This window comes from Danaus plexippus, assembly GCF_018135715.1.
Source record: "Danaus plexippus chromosome 16 unlocalized genomic scaffold, MEX_DaPlex mxdp_31, whole genome shotgun sequence".
Classification (NCBI taxonomy): domain Eukaryota; kingdom Metazoa; phylum Arthropoda; class Insecta; order Lepidoptera; family Nymphalidae; genus Danaus; species Danaus plexippus.
Window position 1 is genome coordinate 352,501 of NW_026869852.1, and position 14,116 is coordinate 366,616.

The 14,116-nt window shown below is 36.8% G+C and overlaps 3 protein-coding genes across 4 annotated transcripts in view; 1 reads left to right on the forward strand and 2 right to left on the reverse strand.

The window, feature by feature from the left end:
- Positions 1-4,908, forward strand: part of LOC116771639 (cAMP-dependent protein kinase type II regulatory subunit) — a 13,373-nt gene extending 8,465 nt beyond the window's left edge. Inside the window, exons 5-7 of the mRNA XM_032663528.2 lie at positions 743-914; positions 1,538-1,627; positions 1,862-4,908. Coding sequence (XP_032519419.1) covers positions 743-914; positions 1,538-1,627; positions 1,862-1,992 — 393 coding nt within the window. The 3' untranslated portion in view covers positions 1,993-4,908. The remainder of the gene's footprint in view (positions 1-742; positions 915-1,537; positions 1,628-1,861) is intronic.
- A 216-nt stretch (positions 4,909-5,124) lies between these two features.
- LOC116771778 (cyclin-Q) lies at positions 5,125-6,173 on the reverse strand. Its single transcript, XM_032663740.2, has 2 exons — positions 5,376-6,173; positions 5,125-5,258 (listed from the first exon to the last, which is right to left on the reverse strand). The coding sequence occupies exons 1-2, from the start codon at positions 6,045-6,047 to the stop codon at positions 5,169-5,171; spliced, it is 762 nt and encodes a 253-aa protein (XP_032519631.1). The 5' UTR covers positions 6,048-6,173; the 3' UTR covers positions 5,125-5,168.
- Positions 6,174-11,401: 5,228 nt separating this feature from the next.
- LOC116772171 (guanine nucleotide-binding protein G(o) subunit alpha) overlaps positions 11,402-14,116 on the reverse strand; it is a 29,133-nt gene continuing 26,418 nt past the window's right edge. For both annotated transcript variants that reach the window (XM_032664255.2, XM_032664253.2), the window contains exon 8: positions 11,402-14,101. In XM_032664255.2, coding sequence (XP_032520146.1) covers positions 13,914-14,101 — 188 coding nt within the window. In that variant the 3' untranslated portion in view covers positions 11,402-13,913. The remainder of the gene's footprint in view (positions 14,102-14,116) is intronic.

Genomic DNA, 14,116 nt, shown 5'->3' on the forward strand with positions numbered 1-14,116 from the left:
ATTTAATTCGAAAAGAAACCGCGGTCAATCGTTTTCATAAATTGCAGACAGACTTAAATGTACCATATTCTTGAATGTCAACAATAAATCTGTTCTCAGTATTTTCACTGAATATCTCATTTAAATAGCTTGAACACGAAAATGGCGAACATATTGTGACGTCATCGAGGTGACGGCTGATGACGTCAGCGGAAGACGTATTTCGGGATGATTCCGCGCGTTTATGATTGATTTACATCCGACGATAGGTTTATTATGATTTAAAATATAATATTATTTATGGAAGACATTATCAGTTGGAATCGACACAAAAAAGGTTTCTATATTTACGCGGATGGGAACGTTTTTATCTTACTAAAGTATTCTTAACAAAAAAAAGTAAAAAAAAAAAATTGTTTATGCTGCTGTGCCATAGAGATTATCATTGTTGTCTCTCTTTTTCGGTTCATTATAATACAAATGTAATGTTTTGACAAATTATGTTAATCATGCACGTAAAGAATGTACGGTCGATTGTCACGAAATAAGCGTTCGGAAACAATAAAAAAAGAATATTATTTGTAATATCTTAAGTATTTTCCTCACAATACACTGCCGCTAATTTCAATAGCATTTAATGTACACGTTTATTCAACGGTTGGTTAGCGTACGTTTATGAAATGGCTTGACCGATGGAACTATTGAAATAGAATATATAAATATTACTTGTATACATTATAATCAGAACAATTCGTAATTAAAGTCGTATGAGCGCGCCAATCTGGCGGACGCCCTACTGCCGCGCACCCTCATAGACGGGGAGCTGATCATCCGCCAAGGAGACACAGCTGACGGGATGTACTTCGTGGAAGACGGCTCAGTCAGCATCCGTATCGCGAGGGATGATGGAAACGAGCACGAGATCAAGAGACTTGGTAATTACACGTGCACACATGCACGCATACACACACACATACACACACAGGTGGTAGAACCTAGCTGTGGTCAAGTAACTAACTACAGCTCGAGCATGGGCTAACTTGACCGGGGAAGTACCATCCTCTCAGAAAATCGGCGTGAAGTAGCCTTTAATGGCTGCGTTTCGTCCGATGAGTGAGAGAGCCGGTTGCCCTTACCCTGTTTCCACCCCTCCCTCCCTAAATAACCAAGATTGGCAACCCATCCACAACAGAGATTTTGCGGATCTCCATGGGTGACGATGAATACCGCCCATCAAGTAGGCCGTCCGATCGTTTGCCACCTACCTCATAAAAAAACCACACACATACACACACACACTTGGTAAATACACTAGACATTGTTTCTCATTGCTTTTTTTTGCATGATTAACGTCATTGGTTGTATTTTATTAGAAATTATTTTTACTGTTTTTTTTTTCTATACGATGTTTAGACTAAAGTTACATTATGTTAAAACTTTTATCTTGGTGTATAATTTTTTCTTACCAGACGTCAACTCGTCTGTAACATGTAGTTTTTAGTATCAAAATGTATTTATGTTGATGTTGTCATATTTTAATTTAATATTTATTCAACAGGTAAGGGAGGTTACTTCGGCGAGCTGGCACTGGTAACCCATAAGCCTAGAGCTGCTTCCGCTTACGCTGTTGGACCCACGAAGGTCGCATGTAAGTATATACAATTGATAAGTACCACATCTACATAAAAAATAACTTCAGCACAAACAAAAAAACAATACAATACTCACAAACTGGTGTAAAATAAATTAAAGTGAAACAAAAAATATATAAAAACCTATTTGGTAGTTCATGACAAATAAAAAAACAATACAATACTTACACACTGGCATAAAATAAATTAGAGGAAGCAAGAATGTATGTAAAACCTATTTGGTATTTCAGTTCTGGACGTAGAGACGTTCGAGCGCCTGCTGGGTCCCTGCATGGAGATCATGAAGCGGAACATAGACGACTACGAGGAACAGCTCGTCAAGCTGTTCGGAGACAAGAGCAACCTCACCGACGTGCGATGAACTCGCACCGCCCGCCACCAACCACCTATCATCACCACCCCTCCCCGCGACGAATAGACATACAACGTGTTCCATATTTAAAATTTGACAACTGCCCATATATTTATTTGTCCTATCGTTACCTTTTCTTCTCTATGATTTGATGATTATGCCATAGACAACAGTTTTGTTTAATTTTTTTTTAAATACCATGGGCAGTAAATGTGACACGATCAATGAGCCATGATATCGAAATGAAATGAATCTTTGGAAATGAAAAACATCAGCGAAATTGTGTAATCAAAAAAAAAATGGCTTGATCTCGAAAATTTATTTATAAAATATACAAATAAAGATCAAATATTCTTTCGAATATCTCTGAATATTTGATTTTTAATAAAAAAAAAAACATATTTAAAATAATTTCTATAAATTAGTGCCATGTTATTTAACCGTTCTAAGTTAAGAATACGTTATAAAGGAGGGGTAGTTGATAAGTGTCCGATAGTATTGCTTTTTAACAAAAAAAAATACGCTTATATTAGATAGATGGAATGCCTTAGTAGCTATGTAAAACTAGTTTCTTTTAATATCATTGGCTGGTCTATTCGAGCATCGAGAGGCAGGAACCTTTACTCACAGTCGAAAAATACCACCAATATTGTTTTATTGAAGGGTATTGGATGTTAGTTGTTTATTATTACATTGCTAATGATATTAAAAGTCTCGCACTATGTACCAGACGAGGCATTTAGTCTTTATACTGTCTTAATAACTATACAAGGCAATACTATTTGGAACACTTTGTTTATTAGGCTAATACACGCTATCATCCTTTTTTCTTTCGAAGGTCATTTCCACACTGTCCTTTAAATTATATATACCTTAGTACGGTAAAAGTTTTTACGTGATTCGATGAAATCTTGTCACTTGTATTAATTTATTTAATCCTAATTAATGAATTATATTTATGTATATGAGGTTGAAATCAGTTAGTGAACGCCAAATCTATTAGCGAACAGGGATATAATTGGCTTTTGTTATTCTGTTTGTTTTATATGTTTATGAAATTCAGTATTGAGTGTTTATTTGGAGTTTGTTTTGTTTGTTATTTGCGATTTAGCTTTTCTACGTAGAAGCTTTCTGTCCGCCCCGAGTGAGTATTTCTATCGAATAGATCTGAGGCGAAAATAACATTTATCGCTGTCTTAAATAGATGTTATCGTCCCTTACTTCCAACCTAACAGTTTTTTGTAGGAATGATGATTTGAATTATAATATTGTGTGTACGCTTCTCATGAGACCTCAGGTAGCGGCCCAGTATTATAACACAGATGTAAATCCAGCCAAAGTAGATGAATACATGATATCATTGTAGCACTATAATTAAGTCTATATGTAGTTGATAGTTTTTTGTCACTTCTTATTGTAGTTTAGTAAATTTATGGGAGTTTTAATGAGAAATCCTGAGGGTGTGGTGTTCAGTCGGGACGCCATGTACAAAACTTGTACAAATTGTTTCAGTTGCCATAGAAGATTTTATTATTTTTATTTTTAATGAAATATTTAATTAATATGAGAGATGTTACTTATTTTGTTTTTGATTGTTATAACGCTCACCATATATTACCATAGTCATATCCGTATTTCGTCCACAGTCAAGCGTTCCTCAATAGCCTATACATTCCCTTATGAAATGTTTATAAATTATTTTATTTATGTTATTGCATTGAATATCATTTTATAAAGGAATCATTTATTCTGCGATTGTAAGACTCAAAGTGCCTCTCCGACAACATCCAAACGACTGTCACTAACAATGTTCTTAATTTAAATTTGATGTTTTAAGTCACTTAAACTGCCTTCTCTAATATGGACTCTTGTATGTATAGGTGTGTGTTGTGTGACATGGAATGGTACAGCAGTCTTTGATTTTTTTTTAAACTATTAGAGATGTAACAATTACAGTAGTTGCATCGAGTTATGTTGAAATTTAAAAGAAGTATATATATATATACAAATGTTTTCCTTAACAAAAATCAGCCGGACTGATTATAGATTCTTTTAGAACAGATTTATTTATTTATAATAATTATTAAAAAAAATTATACAAATTGAAATTGTACCTATTTATGCTGAATTTCTATGCAGCCAAGTTATGTTTGTGTGGAATGTGTGAATTGTATGGTTTTCCCTTCTATGATACATATGAGGTTTTATATAACTGTGTAACATTGTGTCTTGTGTACGGATCGAGTGCAACAGTACTCTGTGTGTCCCCGAATAAACGACCCAGTAGTTGTAACAGTATTGTGCAATAATTATTGTCATTTTTGTGGTTTTACATAGATATCATGTTAAATTTCGTCAATGTGGAATTTATTTATGTATTTAAATTTATTAGCATAAGACCTATCCTCTTTGTCCATGTAGGACGATATATAGCTGATAAAGGAAATAAATAATTTTACCTTAATAATATTCTGAGACGTAGCACAAATGTATTATCGTGTAATTCGTTGTGACACAAATTCTGTTGTCTTCCACAGGGACGCACAGAAATCTCCAACAGCTCCGACTATTGCTATGGAGTCTTAAATTCCTAACATTTAACTGTAAAATTATAAAATTCGATACGCTTAAACGTAGCGTAAATCTTTTTATAAATTACTAGTCATCGATGTCTAACGTAGTTTATAACCTGACAGCACTAAGTCGAACATTTCATAATCGTGTTACATGTTAGCGGTAAGTTGTATCGGTTCCACTATGAAGCATATCAAGCGGTCTGCCGCCTCACGCATCTTGATCCTACGACCCTGTAGCCCCAGAACTAGTGCCGCTTAACCACGTCATGAGCTTACCCTGTACATTTAAAAAAAATTATGTATCGTAAAATGTTAGAAAACTGAATTATATTTGTTTGTAGATCTATAATGTTGTTTATTTTCACTCCCATATAACACGTTGATGTTGAACATGATTTCGACTCGAACGTTTTAATGTTATTTTAAAATATATCATTAACTTGGTCACTCAAGCTACTTATTTTTTAAGACTGTGGTTGGTCATATTTGGTTATTTAATTAATAGAATTTGTCGTCACTACACTCATAAAATAATATTTTTTTAATTGAAAATAAAAAATAGAGCTCTTGAACACATTTTTATTTTATTTTAATTGAAATTTAATTAAATCATATAGGTTCGGGTTCTCTGCTGTAAACTTGCATTATTTTTTCCATTATCTCCCAATTTTTTTCCTTCTGCAAGTCTTTGGTAAATACCTGAAAGTAATATAGAAATATTTTCATGTTCATAGTCAATTCTAATTTAAAAAAAATTTTAATTACAAGCAAAAATAAATTACGTATATAGCTATAATCTGTGTACTGAATACTTACAGAATACCAAGCAGCATCATCATCTAGAGTAGCAGCTAATGGCACCGACACTCCTAACACATGTAATGCTAAAGTCAAAGAGGCTACTGCAATATGAGGAGCTCTATATTCTAATATTGAAGGGGAATGATGGAAATCTTGCAAAAAGGCCATAGCAGCACGAGCTACTGGGGCCGCACGCCACTGGTTTGGAGGAAACCATTCTTGTAAGGAGCGTAAATAATGTAGTAAATATCTGTGTGGCGAAGGTGCGTCCAAATTGAAACCTAGTAAACGTAGCACAAGCAGCTCAGCTTGTGCTACTGCACCTCTCCAGGACCAGTATTCTTCACCTAACTCTAAAGGTCCTGCACCCCGATTAATAGAGTTGTGAGCGACATTCACAGCATCTCTAAGTCTCACAGGCTCATCCCGAGATTTACCAGCTGCACAAAGACACGCCGTACAAATCACATAACAATCGTAATCATTTTTATCAGCTTCTTTGAAAAATTTATGATAAAATATTGCAGCAGTAGCAACAGTTGCCGGTTGCAACCCAAGCTTTATACCGCACTCAAATATGAAGTTTGTAGCTAAACTGTGTCCTGCAGCACTCCGATAATCCGGTAAGCGTCGTTCCCGTCTATTATTTTGTAACGCCATGACATCGATTACATCTTTCATCGTCATGAATTTATTTTAAGCCTTCTTATTAAACTTTAATATTAACCTCCAAACGTTAGTAATCCAAACAAATCAAACGATTATCAAGGTTTGTTATTTGCCTCTACTGACAACTGGCCTACGTCACAGAATAAATTCGTACATGTCATCTGTCCGGTTTCATAGATTATATCTTATTCCAGAAAAATTTAAGCTCCTTACACAGGTTCCCTATAACTGCCCGTTTTATAATTTAAAATTTGTCTTTGCTTCCTTTCATATATGCACAAGTATTTGTTCATAAATTAATCTGATATAGTCAAATAAATTTAAAGCTAATGTATTTTTAAAACAATGGAAGACTTAAGTTCAACAAGTAAATAATCCCAAACTACGTACATTTTATTATATGGACAAATATTGAAAGGGAAGGCAACTTTGCAACAAATTATATTGGGAAATATAGTTTTATATAATTAATCTGTACACTTTGTTGAACCCTAACATTTTCAAGATGCTTGAGCATTCGTATTTATTACTATATTTAATGCATATATAGTTCTACTAAAGGTCGTCTCTAAAATTAAATTTCTTATTGTTAGAAATAAATTATTATAATTTATTTATTACATCAAATGTTCCGGGGGCCAACAAAACTTCCAAACATTTTTGACTTAATAAAACGCACTCTCTTCTTATTGGAAAATTATAGAACGACCTGTAGGCTTGGCTAGAATCCTCACGTCTTGATAGCTCTCCAGAGGAGCACTATGGAGTCTAGTTAAGGTTCATGCTTTTAATACTGAAATTATAACAATCATCTCGATATGACAGCTAAGATTTACTTTGACACCAATCAATTAAAAACAGCGAAAATTGAGGGCCCCATTTAAAACAACCAACCAATAACAGCGCAAAACTTTTAATACTCAGATATGTCCTATATAGTTTGAGAGGTGAAATTAAAGTTTTAAGAGATTCTATATTCGTCGAGATTCTTTGTGTTGAGGGTAAAAATTCTGATATGTGACATTGACGTTCACCACCTTTAAATAATTAACTCATAGAGGATCTAAAATATATGCTCTTTATCTTCAGAAGCCGTAGATTTCTTACCCTCTTTATTTTGGGGTTTTCTAATAGCAGGAAGTAGCCGCTTATATGAACATTGCAAATACTCGCGTCAATTTTTATGGTGCCTAAACTTTTGTTATTGTTTCCATGTTGACACCCGGAATCCATCTTGAGTCAAGCACCTGTCTTTTTAGCCTTTTAGTCTAGTTTTCACTCCCTTCCGGTGCAAGTGCTGCCCTCGAATGTGAATTTGGCGGGAGGAAACTTGCACATTTCAACACATTGATAATTCTTACTTCATTATAGCATCGTCTTTCAAATCGAGCTGTAGTCCAGTTTTGAGAATAAGTATTAGAAGTGATAATTATTACAGTGTTATAAGTGTGCAGATCGGAAAGTGTTAATATTTAAATATCTGTCTCCCTTCCGACGTCATGGACTGTGAAAAAAAGGACGAGTGACAATGAATGTTCTTCACGAGATTCCGGTCTGGACAGCTATGGACCGGTACAGTGTACCAAAACGATTTCGAAAAGCTGTAAGTAAGTAACAATTTCAATATCTGTCTCGACCGATGGCTTCTTTTTTTTACTACCCTCATTACACAAAAGAAAAAAGTATAATAACATTTTAAATACAAGTAATTCCCGTTAAAATACTAAAGAACACGATTTAAAAAGTGAGTTAACCCTGCGCTCTCCTTTGGGAATATAAAGTAACGAAATTCAAATCCCGCCGTTGACCATATCTGAATTAACCAATAATATTGAGAACCAACTTTAACTAAACCAACGGATTTTCATTGATTTTAATTATCTCAAAAACAAATATTTAATGTAACGATTGGAATGCGTTGCGTTTTGATGATCATCAGCAGAAATACATCGCTACAGGAGTAAATGACGCATTTTCCTCGGAGGCGTCTCGGTGTTCGGATCACTGTCTTGTGCGGTACCCGCACCTGCATAAATCTCTCCCTGTCACATGACGATAAAGAGATATAGTGGATATTGATTCTTACAATGATTGTCAGCCTTGACTCCCGGTTACATGACAACAAAGTGAATGTTAGATTTTCGTCAGTCTTGATAATTGGTCCTTCCAATAGAGCTCGCATTGCAGCTCTTACAAGGGCTTTAATATCTCGAAAAGAAGAACTTCACAAAGCTGAACAAAAAATCGTAGACTGATCTAGTGGTAATATTAAATATGCAATTATTATTAAAAATAAAAAATAAAATAAAACCCTTCTAATGAGATTTGGAATACAAAGATAACAATTGATATTCCTCGAACTATTTGTGGTAGTCGCGCTAAATTTCATACAATTTTGTAGGAAATATTTATGAAAACAGGTAACGGAGAATTTTTTATCGTGAGGCTTTACAGAACATTCCTCAGTCTTCAGAAATATTATTTGATGTATTGACGGTCTACCTTCATCCAAAAAATGGGGTGGGGCAGTTAAAGTTTTAATGAATACCAACTATTAAAACACAGATCAATTAAATCAATTCCCAGACTATCTTCTTTTTACGCACTATCACCTTGAAATCTGGTTTCAACAAAAAAGTATTTTTTCCACAAAAAATCTATAGTACAAAAAATCTTCCTACCGTTGTTTGACCGTTATCAGAAGAGCATAAGTTTCTAAAATTTCAAGGTGGCATTCCACGACAATATCTGGTTTAATTTATACGTACCGAACTTCATCTGTAGAATAATTAAAGGAGTTTCCATACCTATTTAACAAAGTCGCCTTTAATAATTATAATGCCGACACCATCTTTATTAGTAGTGACAAAATTAAAAATACTCCAGAAATGTCTTAGCTAATACAAGGTAGGTTAAATTTAAAAACATAAGAAAGAGCTGACATTGCACTCAGTTTTCTATCAACATTCTTTCTGATCCCTAAAAGCAACGGTTCACAACGTCGGATATTTAATTTGAAACAGCTGAATAGCTTTGTTCATATAAAACCTTTCCAGCTTTTCTTTACAAAATGGAGATTGGTTAGTGAAGCTGGATTTGAGATAATCCTGTTTTTTTTATATTTATTATACTTGCATTCCGTTTGGTTTGTCTCATTGGTTGTTTGCAGAGGGAGATCGTACTGTGTGACACTGCATACCACAGCCGACAGCTCTCCTTAAATCTTACGTATCACCACAAAATAGTTGCAGAACCAGAGATTCTCAAGTTACATTGATGTTTAAAAGCTGTCTTAGCTGTACTGCCGCTACTCTTGGGTACAGTCACGCATTGCATAGCGACCGATAACTCGGAAATCGGCCGGGGAGCGCAGATAGGAGACAAAGCAGTCGGGCCAGTGGACCGAGGACCAGAAAACATGGCATGTAAAGTACAAGGAAGCTAAGGCTAATCTAGAAGCTTTTGTCAACGAACAGAATTGATTACACGATACCAAAATTCTTTTCTTGGCGGAAAATCATACAGTGGTATTATAAATAAACAAAGAAGGAAGTACCAGGTCCAAAACTGATCTGAACTTGACTCGACAGTTAATATTGTTAATAAACACCCAGGATATTCAATAAACGCCTTAGCCCAGTACTTTCCAGGCCAATACAACAGCCATATCAACGATCTGTCTCTAATATAAGCGTGTCCGGAGTTGCATCTGAAATCTACCTACTACAGATAGATTTATCTGCATAAAGGTCAGCTCATCTATTAAAACTATAGCTGACATTGGGTATAGTGGATGGAAACTAGACTTACGACAACGCTTTCAGTCGTCAGTGAAGCTACGACCTTGTCTGGATGGAGGTGGAATCCTCCAAACCTCCTTCCTCGAGGCTATAACACTTGAACATTTCCAAAGGACGCTTCATAACGATAGCTCCGTTATGGCATAATAGTCTACGAGCAGTCTCTGCAAAAGTTTCACTAAATTCCCAACCTTTGTCAAGTCTTAATACGACACCTTGACGGGAATTCACCCGCTAAAGGTCCAGGATCTTCATTTGGATATCAAATGAAATGATGAAATGAAATGACTGACGGTTGCACTTATAAGGAAAAATCCTTAGTATTATCTTGCTGGCAACAATCAATACTAAATACTTCCCGAAACGGTTGGTTAAAAGGAGCTTGTGGGGTATAAGTCGGTTTCACTAAAGTTCTCTAGAATATAGTTCTTGCATCTAACTATACGTATATATTCTCGTTAAACACATTATAAAACTATTTCAATAACCCAAGAAGATTTCAGTACACATCTGGTAAATGTAAACAATTTATAGTGGGTACTGAGGCTAATAGCAATCCTGTGTCGCTGGCTGGAGGCCGCCCATCTGAGAACTGCTGCCTCTGGGCACCGCCTCGCCGGTGGCGACTCGTCCCCACACCAGGGCTGCAAACGTCCGCCCCAATAACTCGCCTGCATTCACACTTCACAGGTGGAATCGCAGCCAGCTCACGGGGCCTACGCCCCGAAAAGTTAACCTCGACCCCTCCTGATATGACCTAATTGTTGTAGCAATCCTGCTGTTTTTATCGTCAGGACGTAGAGTCCACAATCTCACTTTATTGACAATTGAAGAATAAAAATTTATTGACCAGGGTAACGCCATTATATTTTGGCCACGATCCGAATCCAAGACTGATAGAATCAATTACAGGTAGTCTAGGTGGAAAATTTCACAAACCCATTTCAAGACCTTGATTATATCTACTGGGTTTTCCGATTAGTGGGAAGCGTCTCGTAGATCTGTAAGATCTTCAGTTACTTCTCTTAACTGAATGGAAAGCTTTCCAATAGATAAAATGAAGAAACTGGAACTTTAGATCCTTAGAAAAACTTTAAGAGTCGTATTACGCCGGAAGGGTGTGAAAACTGGACTAAAAGGCTAAAAAGACACGTGCTTGACTCAAGATGGATCCCTGATGTCTTAAGAAAAAATAAGTAAGTTTTATTGTTGGTTAAAACTCTATAGGTTCTTGGATAGTTTTGCTCATTAACCGTCAATAATTTTGAAATTTCATACAAAATAACAAACGATAGAGATGAAACTATTCTTATAAATTGTAATGTAATGTGGTCCTTAACGGTCTAGGGAAAATAAAAAATCTGTTTTACTACAAGTCTTAAGTAAATCCCAGGATTTAAGTTTTAACTAGCTCTCAAAATTACTCGGTTAATGTTTTAATTTTAATTAGTTAATTATATTTAAGTTTTGCCAATTTTACGGTACATTACGAGCGTCATATTTAAAGGAAAGAACATAGTAACGTAAATGGGAAGGAATAAGTAAAGGAAACCGGGTTAAATAAAACACACATTATTATTTGAACATAAAAATTAGAATATAATCATTTTCAGTAATTATTTAAAATTATACACTTAAAGTACATTTATAGTAAATTCAATAAAAAATACCAGTGCAGACGAGATACAAAAAGAGAAAAATATTTTTTTTTTATTACATCGTTGGTTAAATATTCCGCTTGCAGTAAATGCATTACAAACAATAATTAAGAACATATAAAGAAATAAACATGTTACGAGTCACTCGATATAGAAAAATAAAGATAAGATTGAATCACATTCAAAAATTATCCACTAGTGACTAAAAATTTAACTTCATTAATGCGCTCGTTCACCAGACGGGAGCCGAAGCCCGCACCTCACGCTACATTACTTTAAACTTTACCGAATTCTAGACAAGGACTCCGTCACACCGCTGTCCTGGGTCCTCGTGTTAGTTAGTCATCCAGAACATACATTTTATAAATAGTGAGGTTAGTAACAACTTTGGTAAATACGAATGAAGCATAGTGAGTCACGCACACCGAGCGACCACTTGTTCCGGATGGGTCTCGAACGCGGGTTACACATCGCTAACATTACATTGAGACATCGATATAGACTCGGGTCTAATGATAAATTAAAAACAAAATATATTCCCGATGTGAATCTAAAAGCGCGGGAAAACTTGAGCCAGAACATTTCAGTCTTCAGACAAGCCCGCGGCCAGGGCACGTGTTTGTCACGTGACCTGTACTGTCGGATGGGAAATGGCTGCCGTTTGAAGTATCCGATACTCGATAGTTTGTGCACAATATTTTATTTTTTGTATCCCTAACTAAGACGACGTAACGTAACGGTGTCGTGGCGTGTGCGTCTCTGTCACTGTCACTGTCACAATAATCCTTATAAACTAAATGTGATTCGAGCGAATAAACAATGCGGCAGTGTACAAATTTACATCACATTCACTCGAAATATTAAAGCATACAAGTTAATAATGCTCAGCGGCGGAGGAACACCTTCAAATGCAAAATACAGACGGGCGCTGGTCGCCTCGGTATAACTCCTAACGTACCACGAAGCTTACCTAAACTATATCATGGGATCGAATGTAAACCGCGCTAATTATATTATTAGTTCTGCTTTACATAAACATGTTGTTATATAACAGTAAAAAAACCTACCTAGCGACGGGCGGGCGGTCGCTGGTCGCGGATCGTCTGTCTACCCTCGGCCGGTGATGTCCAGACGTCTGCTGTATCTAGTCCCAGAAGTTCCAGGAGTCGCGACGATCCGCGAGGTCAGTGTAGGCGTTACATGTAGTTTTTTAAGTAAACACTTTTTACATAGTCATCGTAACATAAAATGAAAAGAAATCGCCTAACTATGATAGTAGTAAAGGTTTACCGCCTAAACGCTTCATTAATTAATATTTATTGATACAGTTACTGTACTAACGCTTACGAGTAAGATTTTTTTATGTTATTATTGATAATAAATTATGTTATATAGTATTATATATGTATAATGGTTGATTACGCCAATTCGGGTGTGTATACAAGTTTATATACTCACATAACTTACATCAACGTTAAACGAACCCAGTTAACTACGAAGGTTAAGGTCAACGGCGCGTTCGTGAACAATCAACACTCACTGACTTATCCCATAGAAGGTAATCTACATTAAATAAATATCCCGACGTGATTCATGTGTCGATTACGAGAGAAGATCTTAAAAAGCTACATCTTAAGGTTATTGTAAAGTGATATAGAAAAAATATGAACACAAAAAAGAACTACATATTATATATATTAGTATATGGCATAACGAACTGATAGTCTCGGAGGAATAAAACATTCGGTGCTCGGTCGACAGATACGAGGACGACTCGGCTGCGGGAGGGACGCGCCATGCGAGCGGTTACAGCAGTTGTGCATTTAAAAGTTTATAAAAAATAATTTCTCATAGTGAGCGATAATACCTAAAAATGGAATGATATCTTGTAACAGTTAAAGTAGGCCTGTGAACGTACTCATGCATCTCACTAATGTTCTGCTTTAAATATTGGTTCCTTTCTGTGTTTGGTCCGTAAGAGAGTGAGTATATAAGCGCATGAGATGGCGCAGAGCAGCGACGGCGCAGACGCGACGCCACGCCGCGGCGGGCTGCCTCTGCGCGGCGTTGGTCTGTGCCGCCTCGCCCGACGGCCGCGACTAGACCGCTTCCGACCGGCCGATATCGCCTAGCACCATAATTTAGAATCGATCGCTAGATACCTAAACTGTACTGAGGCGTCAAATCTCGTCCGATCCATCGACAGTCCAGTCGCGCTCCGCCGAGACGGACATTGAACGCCCCAAGCCGTGTTCGATGCACGTCGGTGTACACAGCAAGCTACATCCCGCGGAACACGGCGACCGTCCGTCGGCACATCGGCACGGACAACCGCACCACCAAAAATACATCCTATGATAAATATGAAACAGCCGCAGCTGGGTCGAGACCGAAGCGACTGTGTACGTGAGGGGACAGCGTGTGTACTAGTAGAGGCCGCAGCCGCGGAGGTTGTTGGCGATGATGACGTCGGTGACGGCGTCGAACACGAACTGTATGTTGTTGGTGTCGGTGGCGCAGGTCATGTGGCAGTAGATCTCCTTGGTGGTGGACTTGTTCTTGGCCTCGAACTGCGCCTGGATGTACGCGGCCGCCTCGCCGTACTCCTGCGCGCCTGGGACGTACATTC